This window comes from Lepisosteus oculatus, chromosome 14 (genome assembly GCF_040954835.1).
Source record: "Lepisosteus oculatus isolate fLepOcu1 chromosome 14, fLepOcu1.hap2, whole genome shotgun sequence".
In the NCBI taxonomy this organism is placed as follows: Eukaryota; Metazoa; Chordata; class Actinopteri; order Semionotiformes; family Lepisosteidae; genus Lepisosteus; species Lepisosteus oculatus.
The window spans coordinates 37,117,116-37,143,987 of NC_090709.1; the positions used below are offsets into that span (position 1 = coordinate 37,117,116).

At 58.5% G+C, this 26,872-nt stretch overlaps 1 protein-coding gene across 7 annotated transcripts in view; it reads right to left on the reverse strand.

Annotated features, from left to right (window-relative positions):
- The window catches only part of ddr1 (discoidin domain receptor tyrosine kinase 1), a 69,708-nt gene that overhangs the window by 28,023 nt on the left and 14,813 nt on the right, over nucleotides 1–26,872 (reverse strand). For 6 of the 7 annotated variants that reach the window (XM_069199078.1, XM_069199075.1, XM_069199077.1 and 3 more), the window contains exons 2-8: nucleotides 26,700–26,816; nucleotides 26,463–26,565; nucleotides 24,926–25,154; nucleotides 23,981–24,128; nucleotides 23,641–23,743; nucleotides 21,717–21,903; nucleotides 18,287–18,536 (exon numbers count right to left, since the gene is read on the reverse strand). In XM_069199078.1, the coding sequence (XP_069055179.1) occupies nucleotides 18,287–18,536; nucleotides 21,717–21,903; nucleotides 23,641–23,743; nucleotides 23,981–24,128; nucleotides 24,926–25,154; nucleotides 26,463–26,565; nucleotides 26,700–26,775 (1,096 nt within the window). In that variant the 5' untranslated portion in view covers nucleotides 26,776–26,816. Of the gene's footprint in view, nucleotides 1–18,286; nucleotides 18,537–21,716; nucleotides 21,904–23,640; nucleotides 23,744–23,980; nucleotides 24,129–24,300; nucleotides 24,418–24,925; nucleotides 25,155–26,462; nucleotides 26,566–26,699; nucleotides 26,817–26,872 lie in introns of those variants that run through there. The other variant, XM_069199079.1, reaches the window with a different exon arrangement.

A 26,872-nucleotide genomic window follows, 5' to 3' on the forward strand; every position in this document is an offset into this window, starting at 1 on the left:
ACTGCTCCTCTATATCATCCCTCTGCCCCTCATCTTCTCCACCTCAGCACTGCTCCTCTATATCATCCCTCTGCCCCTCATCTTCTCCACCTCAGCACTGCTCCTCTATATCATCCCTCTGCCCCTCATCTTCTCCACCTCAGCACTGCTCCTCTATATCACCCCTCTGCCCCTCATCTTCTCCACCTCAGCACTGCTCCTCTATATCATCCCTCTGCCCCTCATCTTCTCCACCTCAGCACTGCTCCTCTATATCATCCCTCTGCCCCTCATCTTCTCCACCTCAGCACTGCTCCTCTATATCATCCTCTGCCCCTCATCTTCTCCACCTCAGCACTGCTCCTCTATATCATCCCTCTGCCCCTCATCTTCTCCACCTCAGCACTGCTCCTCTATATCATCCCTCTGCCCTCATCTTCTCCACCTCAGCACTGCTCCTCTATATCATCCCTCTGCCCCTCATCTTCTCCACCTCAGCACTGCTCCTCTATATCACCCCTCTGCCCCTCATCTTCTCCACCTCAGCACTGCTCCTCTATATCATCCCTCTGCCCCTCATCTTCTCCACCTCAGCACTTCTCCTCTATATCACCCCTCTGCCCCTCATCTTCTCCACCTCAGCACTGCTCCTCTATATCATCCCTCTGCCCCTCATCTTCTCCACCTCAGCACTGCTCCTCTATATCACCCCTCTGCCCCGCCCCTCGACCCCTCTGCCCCTCATCTTCTCCACCTCAGCACTGCTCCTCTATATCACCCCTCTGCCCCTCATCTTCTCCACCTCAGCACTGCTCCTCTATATCATCCCTCTGCCCCTCATCTTCTCCACCTCAGCACTGCTCCTCTATATCATCCCTCTGCCCCTCATCTTCTCCACCTCAGCTACACAACATGCTCCTGTATATCACCCCTCTGCCCCTCATCTTCTCCACCTCAGCACTGCTCCTCTATATCATCCCTCTGCCCCTCATCTTCTCCACCTCAGCACTGCTCCTCTATATCATCCCTGCCCCTCATCTTCTCCACCTCAGCACTGCTCCTCTATATCATCCCTCTGCCCCGCCCCTCGACCCCTCTGCCCCTCATCTTCTCCACCTCAGCACTGCTCCTCTATATCACCCCTCTGCCCCGCCCCTCGACCCCTCTGCCCCTCATCTTCTCCACCTCAGCACTGCTCCTCTATATCACCCCTCTGCCCCGCCCCTCGACCCCTCTGCCCCTCATCTTCTCCACCTCAGCACTGCTCCTCTATATCACCCCTCTGCCCCTTATCATCCCCACCTCAGCACTGCTCCTCTATATCATCCTTCTGCCCGCCCTCGACCCCTCTGCCCCTCATCTTCTCCACCTCAGTACTGCTCCTCTATATCATTCCTCTGCCCTGCCCCTCGACCCCTCTGCCCCTCATCTTCTCCACCTCAGCACTGCTCCTCTATATCATCCCTCTGCCCCTCATCTTCTCCACCTCAGCACTGCTCCTCTATATCATCCCTCTGCCCCTCATCTTCTCCACCTCAGCACTGCTCCTCTATATCATCCCTCTGCCCCGCCCCTCGACCCCTCTGCCCCTCATCTTCTCCACCTCAGTACTGCTCCTCTATATCATCCTTCTGCCCCGCCCCTCGACCCCTCTGCCCCTCATCTTCTCCACCTCAGTACTGCTCCTCTATATCATTCCTCTGCCCTGCCCCTCGACCCCTCTGCCCCTCATCTTCTCCACCTCAGCACTGCTCCTCTATATCATCCCACTGCCCCTCATCTTCTCCACCTCAGCACTGCTCCTCTATATCATCCCTCTGCCCCTCATCTTCTCCACCTCAGCACTGCTCCTCTATATCATCCCTCTGCCCCGCCCCTCGACCCCTCTGCCCCTCATCTTCTCCACCTCAGCACTGCTCCTCTATATCATCCCTCTGCCCCTCATCTTCTCCACCTCAGCACTGCTCCTCTATATCATCCCTCTGCCCCTCATCTTCTCCACCTCAGCACTGCTCCTCTATATCATCCCTCTGCCCCTCATCTTCTCCACCTCAGCACTGCTCCTCTATATCACCCCTCTGCCCCCGCCCCTCGACCCCTCTGCCCTCATCTTCTCCACCTCAGCACTGCTCCTCTATATCATCCCTCTGCCCCTCATCTTCTCCACCTCAGCACTGCTCCTCTATATCATCCCTCTGCCCCGCCCCTCGACCCCTCTGCCCCTCATCTTCTCCACCTCAGCACTGCTCCTCTATATCACCCCTCTGCCCCGCCCCTCGACCCCTCTGCCCCTCATCTTCTCCACCTCAGCACTGCTCCTCTATATCATCCCTCTGCCCCTCATCTTCTCCACCTCAGCACTGCTCCTCTATATCACCCCTCTGCCCCTCATCTTCTCCACCTCAGCACTGCTCCTCTATATCATCCCTCTGCCCCTCATCTTTTCCACCTCAGCACTGCTCCTCTATATCATCCCTCTGCCCCGCCCCTCGACCCCTCTGCCCCTCATCTTCTCCACCTCAGCGCTGCTCCTCTATATCATCCCTCTGCCCCGCCCCTCGACCCCTCTGCCCCTCATCTTCTCCACCTCAGCGCTGCTCCTCTATATCATCCCTCTGCCCCGCCCCTCGACCCCTCTGCCCCTCATCTTCTCCACCTCAGCACTGCTCCTCTATATCACCCCTCTGCCCCTCATCTTCTCCACCTCAGCACTGCTCCTCTATATCATCCCTCTGCCCCGCCCCTCGACCCCTCTGCCCCTCATCTTCTCCACCTCAGCACTGCTCCTCTATATCACCCACTGCCCCTCATCTTCTCCACCTCAGCACTGCTCCTCTATATCATCCCTCTGCCCCTCATCTTCTCCACCTCAGCACTGCTCCTCTATATCATCCCTCTGCCCCTCATCTTCTCCACCTCAGCACTGCTCCTCTATATCATCCCTCTGCCCCTCATCTTCTCCACCTCAGCACAGCTCCTCTATATCACCCCTCTGCCCCTCATCTTCTCCACCTCAGCACTGCTCCTCTATATCACCCCTCTGCCCCTCATCTTCTCCACCTCAGCACTGCTCCTCTATATCATCCCTCTGCCCCTCATCTTCTCCACCTCAGCACTGCTCCTCTATATCACCCCTCTGCCCCTTATCATCTCCCACCTCAGCACTGCTCCTCTATATCATCCTTCTGCCCCGCCCCTCGACCCCTCTGCCCCTCATCTTCTCCACCTCAGTACTGCTCCTCTATATCATTCCTCTGCCCTGCCCCTCGACCCCTCTGCCCCTCATCTTCTCCACCTCAGCACTGCTCCTCTATATCATCCCTCTGCCCCTCATCTTCTCCACCTCAGCACTGCTCCTCTATATCATCCCTCTGCCCCTCATCTTCTCCACCTCAGCACTGCTCCTCTATATCATCCCTCTGCCCCGCCCCTCGACCCCTCTGCCCCTCATCTTCTCCACCTCAGTACTGCTCCTCTATATCATCCTTCTGCCCCGCCCCTCGACCCTCTGCCCCTCATCTTCTCCACCTCAGTACTGCTCCTCTATATCATTCCTCTGCCCTGCCCCTCGACCCCTCTGCCCCTCATCTTCTCCACCTCAGCACTGCTCCTCTATATCACCCCACTGCCCCTCATCTTCTCCACCTCAGCACTGCTCCTCTATATCATCCCTCTGCCCCTCATCTTCTCCACCTCAGCACTGCTCCTCTATATCATCCCTCTGCCCCGCCCCTCGACCCCTCTGCCCCTCATCTTCTCCACCTCAGCACTGCTCCTCTATATCATCCCTCTGCCCCTCATCTTCTCCACCTCAGCACTGCTCCTCTATATCATCCCTCTGCCCCTCATCTTCTCCACCTCAGCACTGCTCCTCTATATCATCCCTCTGCCCCTCATCTTCTCCACCTCAGCACTGCTCCTCTATATCACCCCTCTGCCCCGCCCCTCGACCCCTCTGCCCCTCATCTTCTCCACCTCAGCACTGCTCCTCTATATCATCCCTCTGCCCCTCATCTTCTCCACCTCAGCACTGCTCCTCTATATCATCCTTCTGCCCCGCCCCTCGACCCCTCTGCCCCTCATCTTCTCCACCTCAGTACTGCTCCTCTATATCATTCCTCTGCCCTGCCCCTCGACCCCTCTGCCCTCATCTTCTCCACCTCAGCACTGCTCCTCTATATCATCCCTCTGCCCCTCATCTTCTCCACCTCAGCACTGCTCCTCTATATCATCCCTCTGCCCCTCATCTTCTCCACCTCAGCACTGCTCCTCTATATCATCCCTCTGCCCCTCATCTTCTCCACCTCAGCACTGCTCCTCTATATCATCCCTCTGCCCCTCATCTTCTCCACCTCAGCACTGCTCCTCTATATCATCCCTCTGCCCCGCCCCTCGACCCCTCTGCCCCTCATCTTCTCCACCTCAGTACTGCTCCTCTATATCATCCTTCTGCCCCGCCCCTCGACCCCTCTGCCCTCATCTTCTCCACCTCAGTACTGCTCCTCTATATCATTCCTCTGCCCTGCCCCTCGACCCCTCTGCCCCTCATCTTCTCCACCTCAGCACTGCTCCTCTATATCACCCCACTGCCCCTCATCTTCTCCACCTCAGCACTGCTCCTCTATATCATCCCTCTGCCCCTCATCTTCTCCACCTCAGCACTGCTCCTCTATATCATCCCTCTGCCCCGCCCCTCGACCCCTCTGCCCCTCATCTTCTCCACCTCAGCACTGCTCCTCTATATCATCCCTCTGCCCCTCATCTTCTCCACCTCAGCACTGCTCCTCTATATCATCCCTCTGCCCCTCATCTTCTCCACCTCAGCACTGCTCCTCTATATCATCCCTCTGCCCCTCATCTTCTCCACCTCAGCACTGCTCCTCTATATCACCCCTCTGCCCCGCCCCTCGACCCCTCTGCCCCTCATCTTCTCCACCTCAGCACTGCTCCTCTATCATCCCTCTGCCCCTCATCTTCTCCACCTCAGCACTGCTCCTCTATATCATCCCTCTGCCCCGCCCCTCGACCCCTCTGCCCCTCATCTTCTCCACCTCAGCACTGCTCCTCTATATCACCCCTCTGCCCCGCCCCTCGACCCCTCTGCCCCTCATCTTCTCCACCTCAGCACTGCTCCTCTATATCATCCCTCTGCCCCTCATCTTCTCCACCTCAGCACTGCTCCTCTATATCACCCCTCTGCCCCTCATCTTCTCCACCTCAGCACTGCTCCTCTATATCATCCCTCTGCCCCTCATCTTCTCCACCTCAGCACTGCTCCTCTATATCATCCCTCTGCCCCGCCCCTCGACCCCTCTGCCCCTCATCTTCTCCACCTCAGCGCTGCTCCTCTATATCATCCCTCTGCCCCGCCCCTCGACCCCTCTGCCCCTCATCTTCTCCACCTCAGCGCTGCTCCTCTATATCATCCCTCTGCCCCGCCCCTCGACCCCTCTGCCCCTCATCTTCTCCACCTCAGCACTGCTCCTCTATATCACCCCTCTGCCCCTCATCTTCTCCACCTCAGCACTGCTCCTCTATATCATCCCTCTGCCCCGCCCCTCGACCCCTCTGCCCCTCATCTTCTCCACCTCAGCACTGCTCCTCTATATCACCCCACTGCCCCTCATCTTCTCCACCTCAGCACTGCTCCTCTATATCATCCCTCTGCCCCTCATCTTCTCCACCTCAGCACTGCTCCTCTATATCATCCCTCTGCCCCTCATCTTCTCCACCTCAGCACTGCTCCTCTATATCATCCCTCTGCCCCTCATCTTCTCCACCTCAGCACAGCTCCTCTATATCACCCCTCTGCCCCTCATCTTCTCCACCTCAGCACTGCTCCTCTATATCACCCCACTGCCCCTCATCTTCTCCACCTCAGCACTGCTCCTCTATATCATCCCTCTGCCCCTCATCTTCTCCACCTCAGCACAGCTCCTCTATATCACCCCTCTGCCCCTTATCATCCCCACCTCAGCACTGCTCCTCTATATCATCCTTCTGCCCCGCCCCTCGACCCCTCTGCCCCTCATCTTCTCCACCTCAGTACTGCTCCTCTATATCATTCCTCTGCCCTGCCCCTCGACCCCTCTGCCCCTCATCTTCTCCACCTCAGCACTGCTCCTCTATATCATCCCTCTGCCCCTCATCTTCTCCACCTCAGCACTGCTCCTCTATATCATCCCTCTGCCCCTCATCTTCTCCACCTCAGCACTGCTCCTCTATATCATCCCTCTGCCCCGCCCCTCGACCCCTCTGCCCCTCATCTTCTCCACCTCAGTACTGCTCCTCTATATCATCCTTCTGCCCCGCCCCTCGACCCCTCTGCCCCTCATCTTCTCCACCTCAGTACTGCTCCTCTATATCATTCCTCTGCCCTGCCCCTCGACCCCTCTGCCCCTCATCTTCTCCAGCTCAGCACTGCTCCTCTATATCACCCCACTGCCCCTCATCTTCTCCACCTCAGCACTGCTCCTCTATATCATCCCTCTGCCCCTCATCTTCTCCACCTCAGCACTGCTCCTCTATATCATCCCTCTGCCCCGCCCCTCGACCCCTCTGCCCCTCATCTTCTCCACCTCAGCACTGCTCCTCTATATCATCCCTCTGCCCCTCATCTTCTCCACCTCAGCACTGCTCCTCTATATCATCCCTCTGCCCCTCATCTTCTCCACCTCAGCACTGCTCCTCTATATCATCCCTCTGCCCCTCATCTTCTCCACCTCAGCACTGCTCCTCTATATCACCCCTCTGCCCCTCATCTTCTCCACCTCAGCACTGCTCCTCTATATCATCCCTCTGCCCCTCATCTTCTCCACCTCAGCACTGCTCCTCTATATCATCCCTCTGCCCCGCCCCTCGACCCCTCTGCCCCTCATCTTCTCCACCTCAGCACTGCTCCTCTATATCACCCCTCTGCCCCGCCCCTCGACCCCTCTGCCCCTCATCTTCTCCACCTCAGCACTGCTCCTCTATATCATCCCTCTGCCCCTCATCTTCTCCACCTCAGCACTGCTCCTCTATATCACCCCTCTGCCCCTCATCTTCTCCACCTCAGCACTGCTCCTCTATATCATCCCTCTGCCCCTCATCTTCTCCACCTCAGCACTGCTCCTCTATATCATCCCTCTGCCCCGCCCCTCGACCCCTCTGCCCCTCATCTTCTCCACCTCAGCGCTGCTCCTCTATATCATCCCTCTGCCCCGCCCCTCGACCCCTCTGCCCCTCATCTTCTCCACCTCAGCGCTGCTCCTCTATATCATCCCTCTGCCCCGCCCCTCGACCCCTCTGCCCCTCATCTTCTCCACCTCAGCACTGCTCCTCTATATCACCCCACTGCCCCTCATCTTCTCCACCTCAGCACTGCTCCTCTATATCATCCCTCTGCCCCTCATCTTCTCCACCTCAGCACTGCTCCTCTATATCATCCCTCTGCCCCTCATCTTCTCCACCTCAGCACTGCTCCTCTATATCATCCCTCTGCCCCTCATCTTCTCCACCTCAGCACAGCTCCTCTATATCACCCCTCTGCCCCTCATCTTCTCCACCTCAGCACTGCTCCTCTATATCACCCCACTGCCCCTCATCTTCTCCACCTCAGCACTGCTCCTCTATATCATTCCTCTGCCCCTCATCTTCTCCACCTCAGCACTGCTCCTCTATATCATCCCTCTGCCCCTCATCTTCTCCACCTCAGCACTGCTCCTCTATATCATCCCTCTGCCCCTCATCTTCTCCACCTCAGCACTGCTCCTCTATATCATCCCTCTGCCCCTCATCTTCTCCACCTCAGCACTGCTCCTCTATATCATCCCTCTGCCCCTCATCTTCTCCACCTCAGCACTGCTCCTCTATATCACCCCTCTGCCCCTCATCTTCTCCACCTCAGCACTGCTCCTCTATATCATCCCTCTGCCCCTCATCTTCTCCACCTCAGCACTGCTCCTCTATATCATCCCTCTGCCCCGCCCCTCGACGCCTCTGCCCCTCATCTTCTCCACCTCAGCACTGCTCCTCTATATCATCCCTCTGCCCCTCATCTTCTCCACCTCAGCACAGCTCCTCTATATCATCCCTCTGCCCCGCCCGTCGACCCCTCTGCCCCGCCCCTCATCTTCTCCACCTCAGCGCTGCTCCTGTATATCATCCCTCTGCCCCTCATCTTCTCCACCTCAGCGCTGCTCCTGTATATCATCCCTCTGCCCCTCATCTTCTCCACCTCAGCACTGCTCCTCTATATCACCCCTCTGCCCCTCATCTTCTCCACCTCAGCACTGCTCCTCTATATCATCCCTCTGCCCCTCATCTTCTCCACCTCAGCACTGCTCCTCTATATCATCCCTCTGCCCCTCATCTTCTCCACCTCAGCGCTGCTCCTCTTTCATCCCTCTGCCCCTCATCTTCTCCACCTCAGCACTGCTCCTCTATATCACCCCTCTGCCCCGCCCCTCGACCCCTCTGCCCCTCATCTTCTCCACCTCAGCACTGCTCCTCTATATCATCCCTCTGCCCCTCATCTTCTCCACCTCAGCACTGCTCCTCTATATCACCCCTCTGCCCCTCATCTTCTCCACCTCAGCACTGCTCCTCTATATCATCCCTCTGCCCCTCATCTTCTCCACCTCAGCACTGCTCCTCTATATCATCCCTCTGCCCCTCATCTTCTCCACCTCAGCACTGCTCCTCTATATCATCCCTCTGCCCCTCATCTTCTCCACCTCAGCACTGCTCCTCTATATCATCCCTCTGCCCCTCATCTTCTTCACCTCAGCACTGCTCCTCTATATCATCCCTCTGCCCCTCATCTTCTCCACCTCAGCACTGCTCCTCTATATCATCCCTCTGCCCCTCATCTTCTCCACCTCAGCACTGCTCCTCTATATCACCCCTCTGCCCCTCATCTTCTCCACCTCAGCACTGCTCCTCTATATCACCCCTCTGCCCCTCATCTTCTCCACCTCAGCACTGCTCCTCTATATCACCCCTCTGCCCCTCATCTTCTCCACCTCAGCACTGCTCCTCTATATCATCCCTCTGCCCCTCATCTTCTCCACCTCAGCACTGCTCCTCTATATCACCCCTCTGCCCCTCATCTTCTCCACCTCAGCACTGCTCCTCTATATCATCCCTCTGCCCCTCATCTTCTCCACCTCAGCACTGCTCCTCTATATCATCCCTCTGCCCCGCCCCTCGACCCCTCTGCCCCTCATCTTCTCCACCTCAGCGCTGCTCCTGTATATCACCCCTCTGCCCCTCATCTTCTCCACCTCAGCACTGCTCCTCTATATCATCCCTCTGCCCCTCATCTTCTCCACCTCAGCACTGCTCCTCTATATCATCCCTCTGCCCCTCATCTTCTCCACCTCAGCACTGCTCCTCTATATCACCCCACTGCCCCTCATCTTCTCCACCTCAGCACTGCTCCTCTATATCACCCCTCTGCCCCTCATCTTCTCCACCTCAGCACTGCTCCTCTATATCATCCCTCTGCCCCGCCCCTCGACGCCTCTGCCCCTCATCTTCTCCACCTCAGCACTGCTCCTCTATATCATCCCTCTGCCCCTCATCTTCTCCACCTCAGCACTGCTCCTCTATATCATCCCTCTGCCCCTCATCTTCTCCACCTCAGCACTGCTCCTCTATATCATCCCTCTGCCCCTCATCTTCTCCACCTCAGCACTGCTCCTCTATATCACCCCTCTGCCCCTCATCTTCTCCACCTCAGCACTGCTCCTCTATATCACCCCTCTGCCCCTCATCTTCTCCACCTCAGCACTGCTCCTCTATATCACCCCTCTGCCCCTCATCTTCTCCACCTCAGCACTGCTCCTCTATATCACCCCACTGCCCCTCATCTTCTCCACCTCAGCACTGCTCCTCTATATCATCCCTCTGCCCCTCATCTTCTCCACCTCAGCACTGCTCCTCTATATCATCCCTCTGCCCCGCCCCTCGACCCCTCTGCCCCTCATCTTCTCCACCTCAGCGCTGCTCCTCTATATCATCCCTCTGCCCCTCATCTTCTCCACCTCAGCACTGCTCCTCTATATCATCCCTCTGCCCCTCATCTTCTCCACCTCAGCACTGCTCCTCTATATCATCCCTCTGCCCCTCATCTTCTCCACCTCAGCACTGCTCCTCTATATCATCCCTCTGCCCCTCATCTTCTCCACCTCAGCACTGCTCCTCTATATCATCCCTCTGCCCCGCCCCTCGACCCCTCTGCCCCTCATCTTCTCCACCTCAGCGCTGCTCCTCTATATCATCCCTCTGCCCCTCATCTTCTCCACCTCAGCACTGCTCCTCTATATCATCCCTCTGCCCCTCATCTTCTCCACCTCAGCACTGCTCCTCTATATCATCCCTCTGCCCCTCATCTTCTCCACCTCAGCACTGCTCCTCTATATCATCCCTCTGCCCCTCATCTTCTCCACCTCAGCACTGCTCCTCTATATCACCCCTCTGCCCCGCCCCTCGACCCCTCTGCCCCTCATCTTCTCCACCTCAGCACTGCTCCTCTATATCATCCCTCTGCCCCTCATCTTCTCCACCTCAGCACTGCTCCTCTATATCATCCCTCTGCCCCGCCCCTCGACCCCTCTGCCCCTCATCTTCTCCACCTCAGCACTGCTCCTCTATATCACCCCTCTGCCCCGCCCCTCGACCCCTCTGCCCCTCATCTTCTCCACCTCAGCACTGCTCCTCTATATCATCCCTCTGCCCCTCATCTTCTCCACCTCAGCACTGCTCCTCTATATCACCCCTCTGCCCCTCATCTTCTCCACCTCAGCACTGCTCCTCTATATCATCCCTCTGCCCCTCATCTTCTCCACCTCAGCACTGCTCCTCTATATCATCCCTCTGCCCCGCCCCTCGACCCCTCTGCCCCTCATCTTCTCCACCTCAGCGCTGCTCCTCTATATCATCCCTCTGCCCCGCCCCTCGACCCCTCATCTTCTCCACCTCAGCGCTGCTCCTCTATATCATCCCTCTGCCCCGCCCCTCGACCCCTCTGCCCCTCATCTTCTCCACCTCAGCACTGCTCCTCTATATCACCCCTCTGCCCCTCATCTTCTCCACCTCAGCACTGCTCCTCTATATCATCCCTCTGCCCCGCCCCTCGACCCCTCTGCCCCTCATCTTCTCCACCTCAGCACTGCTCCTCTATATCACCCCTCTGCCCCTCATCTTCTCCACCTCAGCACTGCTCCTCTATATCATCCCTCTGCCCCGCCCCTCGACCCCTCTGCCCCTCATCTTCTCCACCTCAGCACTGCTCCTCTATATCACCCCACTGCCCCTCATCTTCTCCACCTCAGCACTGCTCCTCTATATCATCCCTCTGCCCCTCATCTTCTCCACCTCAGCACTGCTCCTCTATATCATCCCTCTGCCCCTCATCTTCTCCACCTCAGCACTGCTCCTCTATATCATCCCTCTGCCCCTCATCTTCTCCACCTCAGCACTGCTCCTCTATATCATCCCTCTGCCCCTCATCTTCTCCACCTCAGCACTGCTCCTCTATATCATCCCTCTGCCCCTCATCTTCTCCACCTCAGCACTGCTCCTCTATATCATCCCTCTGCCCCGCCCCTCGACGCCTCTGCCCCTCATCTTCTCCACCTCAGCACTGCTCCTCTATATCATCCCTCTGCCCCTCATCTTCTCCACCTCAGCACAGCTCCTCTATATCATCCCTCTGCCCCGCCCGTCGACCCCTCTGCCCCTCATCTTCTCCACCTCAGCGCTGCTCCTGTATATCATCCCTCTGCCCCTCATCTTCTCCACCTCAGCACTGCTCCTCTATATCATCCCTCTGCCCCTCATCTTCTCCACCTCAGCGCTGCTCCTCTTTCATCCCTCTGCCCCTCATCTTCTCCACCTCAGCACTGCTCCTCTATATCACCCCTCTGCCCCTCATCTTCTCCACCTCAGCACAGCTCCTCTATATCATCCCTCTGCCCCGCCCCTCGACCCCTCTGCCCCTCATCTTCTCCACCTCAGCACTGCTCCTCTATATCATCCCTCTGCCCCTCATCTTCTCCACCTCAGCACTGCTCCTCTATATCATCCCTCTGCCCCTCATCTTCTCCACCTCAGCACTGCTCCTCTATATCATCCCTCTGCCCCTCATCTTCTCCACCTCAGCACTGCTCCTCTATATCATCCCTCTGCCCCTCATCTTCTCCACCTCAGCACTGCTCCTCTATATCATCCCTCTGCCCCTCATCTTCTCCACCTCAGCACTGCTCCTCTATATCATCCCTCTGCCCCTCATCTTCTCCACCTCAGCACTGCTCCTCTATATCACCCCTCTGCCCCTCATCTTCTCCACCTCAGCACTGCTCCTCTATATCACCCCTCTGCCCCTCATCTTCTCCACCTCAGCACTGCTCCTCTATATCACCCCTCTGCCCCTCATCTTCTCCACCTCAGCACTGCTCCTCTATATCATCCCTCTGCCCCTCATCTTCTCCACCTCAGCACTGCTCCTCTATATCACCCCTCTGCCCCTCATCTTCTCCACCTCAGCACTGCTCCTCTATATCATCCCTCTGCCCCTCATCTTCTCCACCTCAGCACTGCTCCTCTATATCATCCCTCTGCCCCGCCCCTCGACCCCTCTGCCCCTCATCTTCTCCACCTCAGCGCTGCTCCTGTATATCACCCCTCTGCCCCTCATCTTCTCCACCTCAGCACTGCTCCTCTATATCATCCCTCTGCCCCTCATCTTCTCCACCTCAGCACTGCTCCTCTATATCATCCCTCTGCCCCTAATCTTCTCCACCTCAGCACTGCTCCTCTATATCATCCCTCTGCCCCGCCCCTCGACCCCTCTGCCCCTCATCTTCTCCACCTCAGCACTGCTCCTCTATATCACCCCTCTGCCCCGCCCCTCGACCCCTCTGCCCCTCATCTTCTCCAACTCAGCACTGCTCCTCTATATCACCCCTCTGCCCCGCCCCTCGACCCCTCTGCCCCTCATCTTCTCCACCTCAGCACTGCTCCTCTATATCACCCCTCTGCCCCTTATCATCCCCACCTCAGCACTGCTCCTCTATATCATCCTTCTGCCCCGCCCCTCGACCCCTCTGCCCCTCATCTTCTCCACCTCAGTACTGCTCCTCTATATCATTCCTCTGCCCTGCCCCTCGACCCCTCTGCCCCTCATCTTCTCCACCTCAGCACTGCTCCTCTATATCATCCCTCTGCCCCTCATCTTCTCCACCTCAGCACTGCTCCTCTATATCATCCCTCTGCCCCTCATCTTCTCCACCTCAGCACTGCTCCTCTATTTCATCCCTCTGCCCCGCCCCTCGACCCCTCTGCCCCTCATCTTCTCCACCTCAGTACTGCTCCTCTATATCATCCTTCTGCCCCGCCCCTCGACCCCTCTGCCCCTCATCTTCTCCACCTCAGTACTGCTCCTCTATATCATTCCTCTGCCCTGCGCCTCGACCCCTCTGCCCCTCATCTTCTCCACCTCAGCACTGCTCCTCTATATCATCCTTCTGCCCCGCCCCTCGACCCCTCTGCCCCTCATCTTCTCCACCTCAGTACTGCTCCTCTATATCATTCCTCTGCCCTGCCCCTCGACCCCTCTGCCCCTCATCTTCTCCACCTCAGCACTGCTCCTCTATATCATCCCTCTGCCCCTCATCTTCTCCACCTCAGCACTGCTCCTCTATATCATCCCTCTGCCCCGCCCCTCGACCCCTCTGCCCCTCATCTTCTCCACCTCAGCGCTGCTCCTCTATATCATCCCTCTGCCCCGCCCCTCGACCCCTCTGCCCCTCATCTTCTCCACCTCAGCACTGCTCCTCTATATCATCCCTCTGCCCCTCATCTTCTCCACCTCAGCACTGCTCCTCTATATCATCCCTCTGCCCCTCATCTTCTCCACCTCAGCACTGCTCCTCTATATCATCCCTCTGCCCCTCATCTTCTCCACCTCAGCACTGCTCCTCTATATCATCCCTCTGCCCCTCATCTTCTCCACCTCAGCACTGCTCCTCTATATCACCCTCTGCCCCTCATCTTCTCCACCTCAGCACTGCTCCTCTATATCATACCTCTGCCCCGCCCCTCGACCCCTCTGCCCCTCATCTTCTCCACCTCAGCACTGCTCCTCTATATCATCCCTTTTCCCCGCCCCTCGACCCCTCTGCCCCTCATCTCTCCCACCTCAGCACTGCTCCTCTATATCATCCCTCTGCCCCGCCCCTCGACCCCTCTGCCCCTCATCTTCTCCACCTCAGCACTGCTCCTCTATATCATCCCTCTGCCCCTCATCTTCTCCACCTCAGCACTGCTCCTCTATATCATCCCTCTGCCCTCATCTTCTCCACCTCAGCACTGCTCCTCTATATCATCCCTCTGCCCCTCATCTTCTCCACCTCAGCACTGCTCCTCTATATCATCCCTCTGCCCCCTCATCTTCTCCACCTCAGCACTGCTCCTCTATATCATCCCTCTGCCCCTCATCTTCTCCACCTCAGCACTGCTCCTCTATATCACCCCACTGCCCCTCATCTTCTCCACCTCAGCACTGCTCCTCTATATCATCCCTCTGCCCCGCCCCTCGACCCCTCTGCCCCTCATCTTCTCCACCTCAGCACTGCTCCTCTATATCACCCCACTGCCCCTCATCTTCTCCACCTCAGCACTGCTCCTCTATATCACCCCACTGCCCCTCATCTTCTCCACCTCAGCACTGCTCCTCTATATCTTCCCTCTGCCCCTCATCTTCTCCACCTCAGCACTGCTCCTCTATATCATCCCTCTGCCCCTCATCTTCTCCACCTCAGCACTGCTCCTCTATATCACCCCACTGCCCCTCATCTTCTCCACCTCAGCACTGCTCCTCTATATCACCCCTCTGCCCCTCATCTTCTCCACCTCAGCACTGCTCCTCTATATCATCCCTCTGCCCCTCATCTTCTCCACCTCAGCACTGCTCCTCTATATCATCCCTCTGCCCCTCATCTTCTCCACCTCAGCACTGCTCCTCTATATCACCCCTCTGCCCCTCATCTTCTCCACCTCAGCACTGCTCCTCTATATCACCCCTCTGCCCCTCATCTTCTCCACCTCAGCACTGCTCCTCTATATCACCCCACTGCCCCTCATCTTCTCCACCTCAGCACTGCTCCTCTATATCATCCCTCTGCCCCTCATCTTCTCCACCTCAGCACTGCTCCTCTATATCATCCCTCTGCCCCGCCCCTCGACCCCTCTGCCCCTCATCTTCTCCACCTCAGCACTGCTCCTCTATATCATCCCTCTGCCCCTCATCTTCTCCACCTCAGCACTGCTCCTCTATATCACCCCTCTGCCCCGCCCCTCGACCCCTCTGCCCCTCATCTTCTCCACCTCAGCACTGCTCCTCTATATCATCCCTCTGCCCCTCATCTTCTCCACCTCAGCACTGCTCCTCTATATCATCCCTCTGCCCCGCCCCTCGACCCCTCTGCCCCTCATCTTCTCCACCTCAGCACTGCTCCTCTATATCACCCCTCTGCCCCGCCCCTCGACCCCTCTGCCCCTCATCTTCTCCACCTCAGCACTGCTCCTCTATATCATCCCTCTGCCCCTCATCTTCTCCACCTCAGCACTGCTCCTCTATATCACCCCTCTGCCCCTCATCTTCTCCACCTCAGCACTGCTCCTCTATATCATCCCTCTGCCCCTCATCTTCTCCACCTCAGCACTGCTCCTCTATATCATCCCTCTGCCCCTCATCTTCTCCACCTCAGCACTGCTCCTCTATATCATCCCTCTGCCCCTCATCTTCTCCACCTCAGCACTGCTCCTCTATATCATCCCTCTGCCCCTCATCTTCTCCACCTCTGCACTGCTCCTCTATATCATCCCTCTGCCCCGCCCCTCAACCCCTCTGCCCCTCATCTTCTCCACCTCAGCACTGCTCCTCTATATCATCCCTCTGCCCCTCATCTTCTCCACCTCAGCACTGCTCCTCTATATCATCCCTCTGCCCCTCATCTTCTCCACCTCAGCACTGCTCCTCTATATCATCCCTCTGCCCCTCATCTTCTCCACCTCAGCACTGCTCCTCTATATCATCCCTCTGCCCCGCCCCTCGACCCCTCTGCCCCTCATCTTCTCCACCTCAGCGCTGCTCCTCTATATCATCCCTCTGCCCCGCCCCTCGACCCCTCTGCCCCTCATCTTCTCCACCTCAGCGCTGCTCCTCTATATCATCCCTCTGCCCCGCCCCTCGACCCCTCTGCCCCTCATCTTCTCCACCTCAGCACTGCTCCTCTATATCACCCCTCTGCCCCTCATCTTCTCCACCTCAGCACTGCTCCTCTATATCATCCCTCTGCCCCGCCCCTCGACCCCTCTGCCCCTCATCTTCTCCACCTCAGCACTGCTCCTCTATATCACCCCACTGCCCCTCATCTTCTCCACCTCAGCACTGCTCCTCTATATCATCCCTCTGCCCCTCATCTTCTCCACCTCAGCACTGCTCCTCTATATCATCCCTCTGCCCCTCATCTTCTCCACCTCAGCACTGCTCCTCTATATCATCCCTCTGCCCCTCATCTTCTCCACCTCAGCACAGCTCCTCTATATCACCCCTCTGCCCCTCATCTTCTCCACCTCAGCACTGCTCCTCTATATCATCCCTCTGCCCCTCATCTTCTCCACCTCAGCACTGCTCCTCTATATCACCCCTCTGCCCCTCATCTTCTCCACCTCAGCACTGCTCCTCTATATCATCCCTCTGCCCCTCATCTTCTCCACCTCAGCACTGCTCCTCTATATCATCCCTCTGCCCCGCCCCTCGACCCCTCTGCCCCTCATCTTCTCCACCTCAGCACAGCTCCTCTATATCACCCCTCTGCCCCTCATCTTCTCCACCTCAGCACTGCTCCTCTATATCACCCCACTGCCCCTCGTCTTCTCCACCTCAGCACTGCTCCTCTATATCATACCTCTGCCCCTCATCTTCTCCACCTCAGCACTGCTCCTCTATATCATCCCTCTGCCCCTCATCTTCTCCACCTCAGCACTGCTCCTCTATATCATCCCTCTGCCCCTCATCTTCTCCACCTCAGCACTGCTCCTCTATATCACCCCTCTGCCCCTCATCTTCTCCACCTCAGCACTGCTCCTCTATATCATCCCTCTGCCCCTCATCTTCTCCACCTCAGCGCTGCTCTTCTATATCATCCCTCTGCCCCTCATCTTCTCCACCTCAGCACTGCTCCTCTATATCATCCCTCTGCCCCTCATCTTCTCCACCTCAGCACTGCTCCTCTATATCATCCCTCTGCCCCTCATCTTCTCCACCTCAGCACTGCTCCTCTATATCATCCCTCTGCCCCTCATCTTCTCCACCTCAGCACTGCTCCTCTATATCATCCCTCTGCCCCGCCCCTCGACCCCTCTGCCCCTCATCTTCTCCACCTCAGTACTGCTCCTCTATATCATCCCTCTGCCCCTCATCTTCTCCACCTCAGCACTGCTCCTCTATATCATCCCTCTGCCCCTCATCTTCTCCACCTCAGCACTGCTCCTCTATATCATCCCTCTGCCCCTCATCTTCTCCACCTCAGCACTGCTCCTCTATATCATCCCTCTGCCCCGCCCCTCGACCCCTCTGCCCCTCATCTTCTCCACCTCAGCACTGCTCCTCTATATCATCCCTCTGCCCCTCATCTTCTCCACCTCAGCACTGCTCCTCTATATCATCCCTCTGCCCCTCATCTTCTCCACCTCAGCACTGCTCCTCTATATCATCCCTCTGCCCCTCATCTTCTCCACCTCAGCACTGCTCCTCTATATCACCCCTCTGCCCCTCATCTTCTCCACCTCAGCACTGCTCCTCTATATCATCCCTCTGCCCCTCATCTTCTCCACCTCAGCACTGCTCCTCTATATCATTCCTCTGCCCTGCCCCTCGACCCCTCTGCCCCTCATCTTCTCCACCTCAGCACTGCTCCTCTATATCATCCCTCTGCCCCTCATCTTCTCCACCTCAGCACTGCTCCTCTATATCATCCCTCTGCCCCGCCCCTCGACCCCTCTGCCCCTCATCTTCTCCACCTCAGCACTGCTCCTCTATATCATCCCTCTGCCCCTCATCTTCTCCACCTCTGCACTGCTCCTCTATATCACCCCTCTGCCCCTCATCTTCTCCACCTCAGCACTGCTCCTCTATATCATCCCTCTGCCCCTCATCTTCTCCACCTCAGCACTGCTCCTCTATATCATCCCTCTGCCCCGCCCCTCGACCCCTCTGCCCCGCCCCTCGACCCCTCTGCCCCTCAGAGTCTCGTACCCGACTGGAAGGCGATCTCGCTGATGAGCAGCCAGCTGTCGGCGAAGGAGAACTGGCAGCGCACGATGGCGCCCCGCCGCCCGCCCAGCGGCACGGTGACGGTCCGGGCGCTGGGGTCCAGCAGGTCGTCCAGTGCCACCGCCAGGCCGAGAGGCTCCGGGTCCCACTGGTGCAGCAGGCCGGGCTTGAACTGGCACTGCACCCGGCTGAAGACCCGCACGCCCTGGGCATAGCGGTTATTACAGCGCACCTGGGGGACAGAGGGACAGGGCTGGACACAGCGCACCTGGGGGACAGAGGGACAGGGCTGGACACAGAGGGACAGGGCTGGACACAGCGCACCTGGGGGACAGAGGGACAGGGCTGGACACAGCGCACCTGGGGGACACAGAGGGACAGGACTGGACACAGCGCACCTGGGGGACAGAGGGACAGGGCTGGACACAGAGGGACAGGGCTGGACACAGCGCACCTGGGGGACAGAGGGACAGGGCTGGACACAGCGCACCTGGGGGACACAGAGGGACAGGACTGGACACAGTACACCTGGGGGACAGAGGGACAGGGCTGGACACAGCGCACCTGGGGGACAGAGGGACAGGGCTGGGCACAGAGAGACAGGACTGGACACAGCGTACCTGGGGGACAGAGAGGGACAGGGCTGGACACAGCGCACTTGGGGGACACAGAGGGACAGGACTGGACACAGCGCACCTGGGGGACACAGAGGGACAGGACTGGACACAGCGCACCTGGGGGACAGAGAGACAGGGCTGGACACAGAGGGACAGGGCTGGACACAGCGCACCTGGGGGACAGAGGGACAGGGCTGGACACAGAGTACCTGGGGGACAGAGGGACAGGGCTGGACACAGGGGGACAGGGCTGGACACAGAGGGACAGGGCTGGACACAGCGCACCTGGGGGAGAGAGGGACAGGGCTGGACACAGAGCACCTGGGGGACAGGGCTGGACACAGAGAGACAGGACTGGACACAGCGCACCTGGGGGACAGAGGGACAGAGCTGGACACAGAGGGACAGGACTGGACACAGGGCACCTGGGGGACAGAGGGACAGGGCTGGACACAGCGTACCTGCAGGACAGAGGGACAGGGCTGGACACAGGGGGACAGGGCTGGACACAGAGCACCTGGGGGACAGAGGGACAGGGCTGGACACAGCGCACCTGGGGGACACAGAGGGACAGGACTGGACACAGCGCACCTGGGGGACACAGAGGGACAGGACTGGACACAGTGCACCTGGGGGACAGAGGGACAGAGCTGGACACAGAGGGACAGGACTGGACACAGCGCACCTGTGGGACACAGAGGGACAGGATTGGACACAGCGCACCTGGGGGACACAGAGGGACAGGGCTGGACACAGCGCACCTAGGGGACACAGAGGGACAGGGCTGGACACAGCGCACCTGGGGGACAGAGGGACAGAGCTGGACACAGAGGGACAGGACTGGACACAGCGCACCTGGGGGACACAGAGGGACAGGACTGGACACAGCGCACCTGGGGGACACAGAGGGACAGGGCTGGACACAGAGGAACAGGACTGGACACAGCGCACCTGGGGGACACAGCGCACCTGGGGGACACAGAGGGACAGGGCTGGACACAGCACACCTGGGGGACACAGAGGGACAGGGCTGGACACAGCGCACCAGGGGGACACAGAGGGACAGGACTGGACACAGCGCACCTGGGGGACAGAGAGACAGGGCTGGACACAGCGCACCTGGGGGACAGAGAGACAGGGCTGGACACAGAGTACCTGGGGGACAGAGGGACAGGGCTGGACACAGGGGGACAGGGCTGGACACAGAGGGACAGGGCTGGACACAGCGCACCTGGGGGAGAGAGGGACAGGGCTGGACACAGAGCACCTGGGGGACAGGGCTGGACACAGAGAGACAGGACTGGACACAGCGCACCTGGGGGACAGAGGGACAGAGCTGGACACAGAGGGACAGGACTGGACACAGGGCACCTGGGGGACAGAGGGACAGGGCTGGACACAGCGTACCTGCAGGACAGAGGGACAGGGCTGGACACAGGGGGACAGGGCTGGACACAGAGAGACAGGGCTGGACACAGAGCACCTGGGGGACAGAGGGACAGGGCTGGACACAGCGCACCTGGGGGACACAGAGGGACAGGGCTGGACACAGCGCACCTGGGGGACACAGAGGGACAGGACTGGACACAGTGCACCTGGGGGACAGAGGGACAGAGCTGGACACAGAGGGACAGGACTGGACACAGCGCACCTGTGGGACACAGAGGGACAGGACTGGACACAGCGCACCTGGGGGACACAGAGGGACAGGGCTGGACACAGCGCACCTGGGGGACACAGAGGGACAGGACTGGACACAGCGCACCTGGGGGACACAGAGGGACAGGACTGGACACAGTGCACCTGGGGGACAGAGGGACAGAGCTGGACACAGAGGGACAGGACTGGACACAGCGCACCTGTGGGACACAGAGGGACAGGACTGGACACAGCGCACCTGGGGGACACAGAGGGACAGGGCTGGACACAGCGCACCTGGGGGACACAGAGGGACAGGGCTGGACACAGCGCACCTGGGGGACAGAGGGACAGAGCTGGACACAGAGGGACAGGACTGGACACAGCGCACCTGGGGGACACAGAGGGACAGGACTGGACACAGCGCACCTGGGGGACACAGAGGGACAGGGCTGGACACAGCGCACCTGGGGGACACAGAGGGACAGGGCTGGACACAGAGGGACAGGACTGGACACAGCGCACCTGGGGGACACAGAGGGACAGGGCTGGACACAGCACACCTGGGGGACACAGAGGGACAGGGCTGGACACAGCGCACCAGGGGGACACAGAGGGACAGGGCTGGACACAGCGCACCTGGGGGACAGAGGGACAGGGCTGGACACAGCGCACCTGGGGGACAGAGGGACAGGGCTGGACACAGTGCACCTGGGATAGAGAGACAGGGCTGAACACAGTGCACCTGGGACACAGAGGGACAGGGCTGGACACAGAGGGACAGGACTGGACACAGCGCACCTGGGGGACAGAGAGGGACAGGGCTGGACACAGCGCACCTGGGGGACAGAGAGGGACAGGGCTGGACACAGCGCACCTGGGGGACAGAGAGGGACAGGGCTGGACACAGCGCACCTGGGGGACAGAGGGACAGGGCTGGACACAGCGCACCTGGGATAGAGAGACAGGGCTGAACACAGTGCACCTGGGACACAGAGGGACAGGGCTGGACACAGCGCACCTGGGACAGCGAGACATAGGGTTGGACACAGAGACAGAGGGGTTCACGCTGACTGAACATGCTGTGCTGGACAGGGCTGGACAGAGGTACCTGCATGCTGTGCTGGACAGGGGTGGACAGGGCTGGACAAGGGTACCTGCATGCTATGCAGTGTCCGAGGGGTCTGGAAGTGGAACTCCATCTCGACGTGACCCTTCCCAGTGGCCTCTCTGTTCCAGCCCAGGTAGTCGTACCCGGGCCACACCCTGAGCTCCTGGCTGTCCATGAAGTCGTCCGCACCCAGCACACCGTCACACAGCTGACCCAGCCCGCCGTACTGGATACTGACCACAGGAGAGAGACAGGGGGTTAATACTGACCACAGGGGGAGAGAGACAGAGGGGTTAATACTGACCACAGGAGAGAGAGAGACAGGGGGTTAATACTGACCACAGGGGAGAGAGAGAGACGGGGGTTAATACTGACTACAGGAGAGGGAGAGAGACGGGGGTTAATACTGACTACAGGGGGAGAGAGACAGAGGGGTTAATACTGACCACAGGAGAGAGAGAGACAGGGGGTTAATACTGACCACAGGGGAGAGAGAGAGACGGGGGTTAATACTGACTACAGGAGAGAGAGAGAGACGGGGGTTAATACTGACTACAGGAGAGAGAGAGAGACGGGGGTTAATACTGACCACAGGAGAGAGAGACAGGGGGTTAATACTGACCACAGGGGGAGAGAGAGACAGGGGGTTAATACTGACCACAGGAGAGAGAGAGAGAGACAGGGGGTTAATACTGACCACAGGGGGAGAGAGAGACAGGGGGTTAATACTGACCACAGGGGGAGAGAGAGACAGGGGGTTAATACTGACTACAGGAGAGAGAGAGACAGGGGGTTAATACTGACCACAGGGGGAGAGAGAGACAGGGGGTTAATACTGACTACAGGAGAGAGAGAGACAGGGGGTTAATACTGACCACAGGGGGAGAGAGAGACAGGGGGTTAATACTGACCACAGGGGGAGAGAGAGACAGGGGGTTAATACTGACCACAGGAGAGAGAGAGACAGGGGGTTAATACTGACCACAGGGGGAGAGAGAGACAGGGGGTTAATACTGACCACAGGAGAGAGAGAGACAGGGGGTTAATACTGACCACAGGGGGAGAGAGAGACAGGGGGTTAATACTGACCACAGGGGGAGAGAGAGACAGAGGGGTTAATACTGACCACAGGGGGAGAGAGACAGAGGGGTTAATACTGACCACAGGGGGAGAGAGACAGGGGGTTAATACTGACCACAGGGGGAGAGAGAGACAGGGGGTTAATACTGACCACAGGGGGAGAGAGAGACAGGGGGTTAATACTGACCACAGGGGGAGAGAGAGACAGGGGGTTAATACTGACCACAGGAGAGAGAGAGACAGGGGGTTAATACTGACCACAGGGGGAGAGAGAGACAGGGGGTTAATACTGACCACAGGGGGAGAGAGAGACAGGGGGTTAATACTGACCACAGGGGGAGAGAGAGACAGGGGGTTAATACTGACCACAGGAGAGAGAGAGACAGGGGGTTAATACTGACCACAGGGGGAGAGAGAGACAGGGGGTTAATACTGACCACAGGGGGAGAGAGAGACAGGGGGTTAATACTGACTACAGGGGGAGAGAGAGACAGGGGGTTAATACTGACCACAGGAGAGAGAGAGACAGGGGATTAATACTGACCACAGGAGAGAGAGAGACAGGGGGTTAATACTGACCACAGGAGAGAGAGAGACAGAGGGGTTAATACTGACCACAGGGGGAGAGAGAGACAGGGGGTTAATACTGACCACAGGGGGAGAGAGAGACAGAGGGGTTAATACTGACCACAGGGGGAGAGAGACAGGGTTAATACTGACCACAGGGGTGAGAGAGACAGGGTTAATACTGACCACAGGGGGAGAGAGAGACGGGGGGTTAATACTGACCACAGGGGGGAGAGAGACAGGGGGTTAATACTGACCACAGGAGAGAGAGAGAGACAGAGGGGTTAATACAGCAGTACGGGGTCAGTGATCAGCAGACTCACCCTGCCTCAGTGGTGCCGTCGTACGTAGAGTCGTTCAGATACACAGGTGACCCAGACAGGTGCATCACCTGTCCCTCTGGTACAGTGTAGGCCTTCAGAGCTCCTGAGAGAGAGACAGATGATCGCTTTATACCCGTCTGTCTCACCTGTACAGCTTCTCTCACTGTCTCCTCTCTGACACACACTCCTCTCTCTCACTGTCTCCTCTCTGAGACACACTCCTCTCTCTCACTGTCTCCTCTCTGACACACACTCTCTCTCTCACTGTCTCCTCTCTGAGACACACTCCTCTCTCTCACTGTCTCCTCTCTGAGACACACTCTCTCTGTCTCTGTCTCACCGGTCCAGGGACAGCCGTACAGCTCCACGCGCAGACAGACACTCATGACCCGGTCGGCCATGGGGTAGAACCGCACCAGTCTGGCGATGATGGGCGGGCCCAGGTCCTTCAGAACCACGTCGTATGTGTTCTGGTTCCCCGACACCACCTGCAGGGCGGCGGCAGAGAGACAGGGAGGGGAGTGAGGTCCACACCCCCAGCGTCTCTCCTGAAGATCAGGCCAACCAGATCTCATTGACCCCTGACCCCTGACCCCTGACCTCCTCGCCCCAGCGGTCCCTCCAGCTCAGCCAGGTGAACCCTGAGCCCTGAGCCCTGACCTCCTCGCCCCAGCGGTCCCTCCAGCTCAGCCATGTCCGCCCATAGCGGCTGACCCCTGACCCCTGACCTCCTCGCCCCAGCGGTCCCTCCAGCTCAGCCATGTCCGCCCTGACCCCTGACCCCTGAGCCCTGACCTCCTCGCCCCAGCGGTCCCTCCAGCTCAGCCAGGTGTGCCCTGAGCCCTGACCTCCTCGCCCCAGCGGTCCCTCCAGCTCAGCCAGGTGAACCCTGACCCCTGACCTCCTCGCCCCAGCGGTCCCTCCAGCTCAGCCATGTCCGCCCATAGCGGCTGACCCCTGACCCCTGACCTCCTCGCCCCAGCGGTCCCTCCAGCTCAGCCATGTCCGCCCATAGCGGCTGACCCCTGACCCCTGACCTCCTCGCCCCAGCGGTCCCTCCAGCTCAGCCAGGTGTGCCCTGACCCCTGACCTCCTCGCCCCAGCGGTCCCTCCAGCTCAGCCATGTCCGCCCATAGCGGCTGACCCCTGACCCCTGACCTCCTCGCCCCAGCGGTCCCTCCAGCTCAGCCAGGTGTGCCCTGAGCCCTGACCCCTGACCCCTGACCTCCTCGCCCCAGCGGTCCCTCCAGCTCAGCCAGGTGAACCCTGACCCCTGACCCCTGACCTCCTCGCCCCAGCGGTCCCTCCAGCTCAGCCATGTCCGCCCATCTCGGCTGTAGCGCAGCCGGTAGCTGCGGGCGAACTCCTTGCCGTGCCCGTTGGCATGGCGACCCTGCGTCCCCACCAGCGTGACGAAGTGGAGCCGCCGCAGGTCCACCTGCAGGAACTCGGAGCTGTGGGGGTACACAGACCCCCCAGGACACCAGGCCCCATCGCCCTCCCCCGAGGACAGCCTGAGAGAGAGAGAGAGAGAGGGAGAGAGGGAGAGGGGTTCATACAGACACACTGACTGGACACTCCAGTACATGAACACTGCACTGAGAGAGAGAGGGGTTCATACAGACACACTGACTGGACACTCCAGTACATGAACACTGCACTGAGAGAGAGAGGGGTTCATACAGACACACTGACTGGACACTCCAGTACATGAACACTGCACTGAGAGAGAGAGGGGTTAATACACACACACTGACTGGACACTCCAGTACATGAACACTGCACTGAGAGAGAGAGGGGTTCATACAGACACACTGACTGGACACTCCAGTACATGAACACTGCACTGAGAGAGAGAGGGGTTCATACACACACACTGACTGGACACTCCAGTACATGAACACTGCACTGAGAGAGAGAGGGGTTCATACAGACACACTGACTGGACACTCCAGTACATGAACACTGCACTGAGAGAGAGAGGGGTTCACACAGGCACACTGACTGGACACTCCAGTACATGAACACTGCACTGAGAGAGAGGGGTTCAGACAGACACACTGACTGGACACTCCAGTACATGAACACTGCACTGAGAGAGAGAGGGGTTCATACACACACACTGACTGGACACTCCAGTACATGAACACTGCACTGAGAGAGAGAGAGGGGGGTTAATACAGACACACTGACTGGACACTCCAGTACATGAACACTGCACTGAGAGAGAGGGGTTCATACACAAACCCTGACTGGACACTCCAGTACATGAACACTGCACTGAGAGAGAGAGGGGTTCATACAGACACACTGACTGGACACTCCAGTACATGAACACTGCACTGAGAGAGAGAGGGGTTCATACAGACACACTGACTGGACACTCCAGTACATGAACACTGCACTGAGAGAGAGGGGTTCATACAGACACACTGACTGGACACTCCGGTACATGAACACTGCACTGAGAGAAAGGGGTTCATACAGACACACTGACTGGACACTCCAGTACATGAACACTGCACTGAGAGAGAGAGGGGTTCATACAGACACACTGACTGGACACTCCAGTACATGAACACCACTGAGAGAGAGAGGGGTTCATACAGACACACTGACTGGACACTCCAGGACATGAACACTGCACTGAGAGAGAGAGGGGTTCACACACACACACTGACTGGACACTCCAGTACATGAACACTGCACTGAGAGAGAGAGGGGTTCATACAGACACTGACTGGACACTCCAGTACATGAACACTGCACTGAGAGAGAAAGGAGAGAGGGTGACATGCTAGGAGAGAGAGACAGGGCCTGACCTGCCATGTTTGGCCTCGGTGGAGTCCGACCAGGAGCTGGACGCCTTGATGTCCTCATCAGGGATGGAGCCATCCTGCATCCCCAGAGCATAGCGACACAGCGCTGAGAGACAGGTAGATGGGTCAGGGAGAGAGAGACAGACAGACAGACAGGTCAGGGAGAGAGAGAGTGAGAGACGGGTGAGGGGGTAACGTCAGTCACACGGGGGGGCAGGAGGGGGATGCTGGGACTCTCACCGGTGTTGAAGTGCCACTCGGGTTCCACCGCGGTCGTCAAGGCAACCAGCGCGGCCAAGGCCAGCAGGGTCGCCATGGCAACAGTTGGGTTACCTGCTACGTGGGCGATCCTTACATCTGGAACGGGCAGAGGGCAGAGGTCAGAGGTCAGAGGTCACCAGGCCCTTTGACCT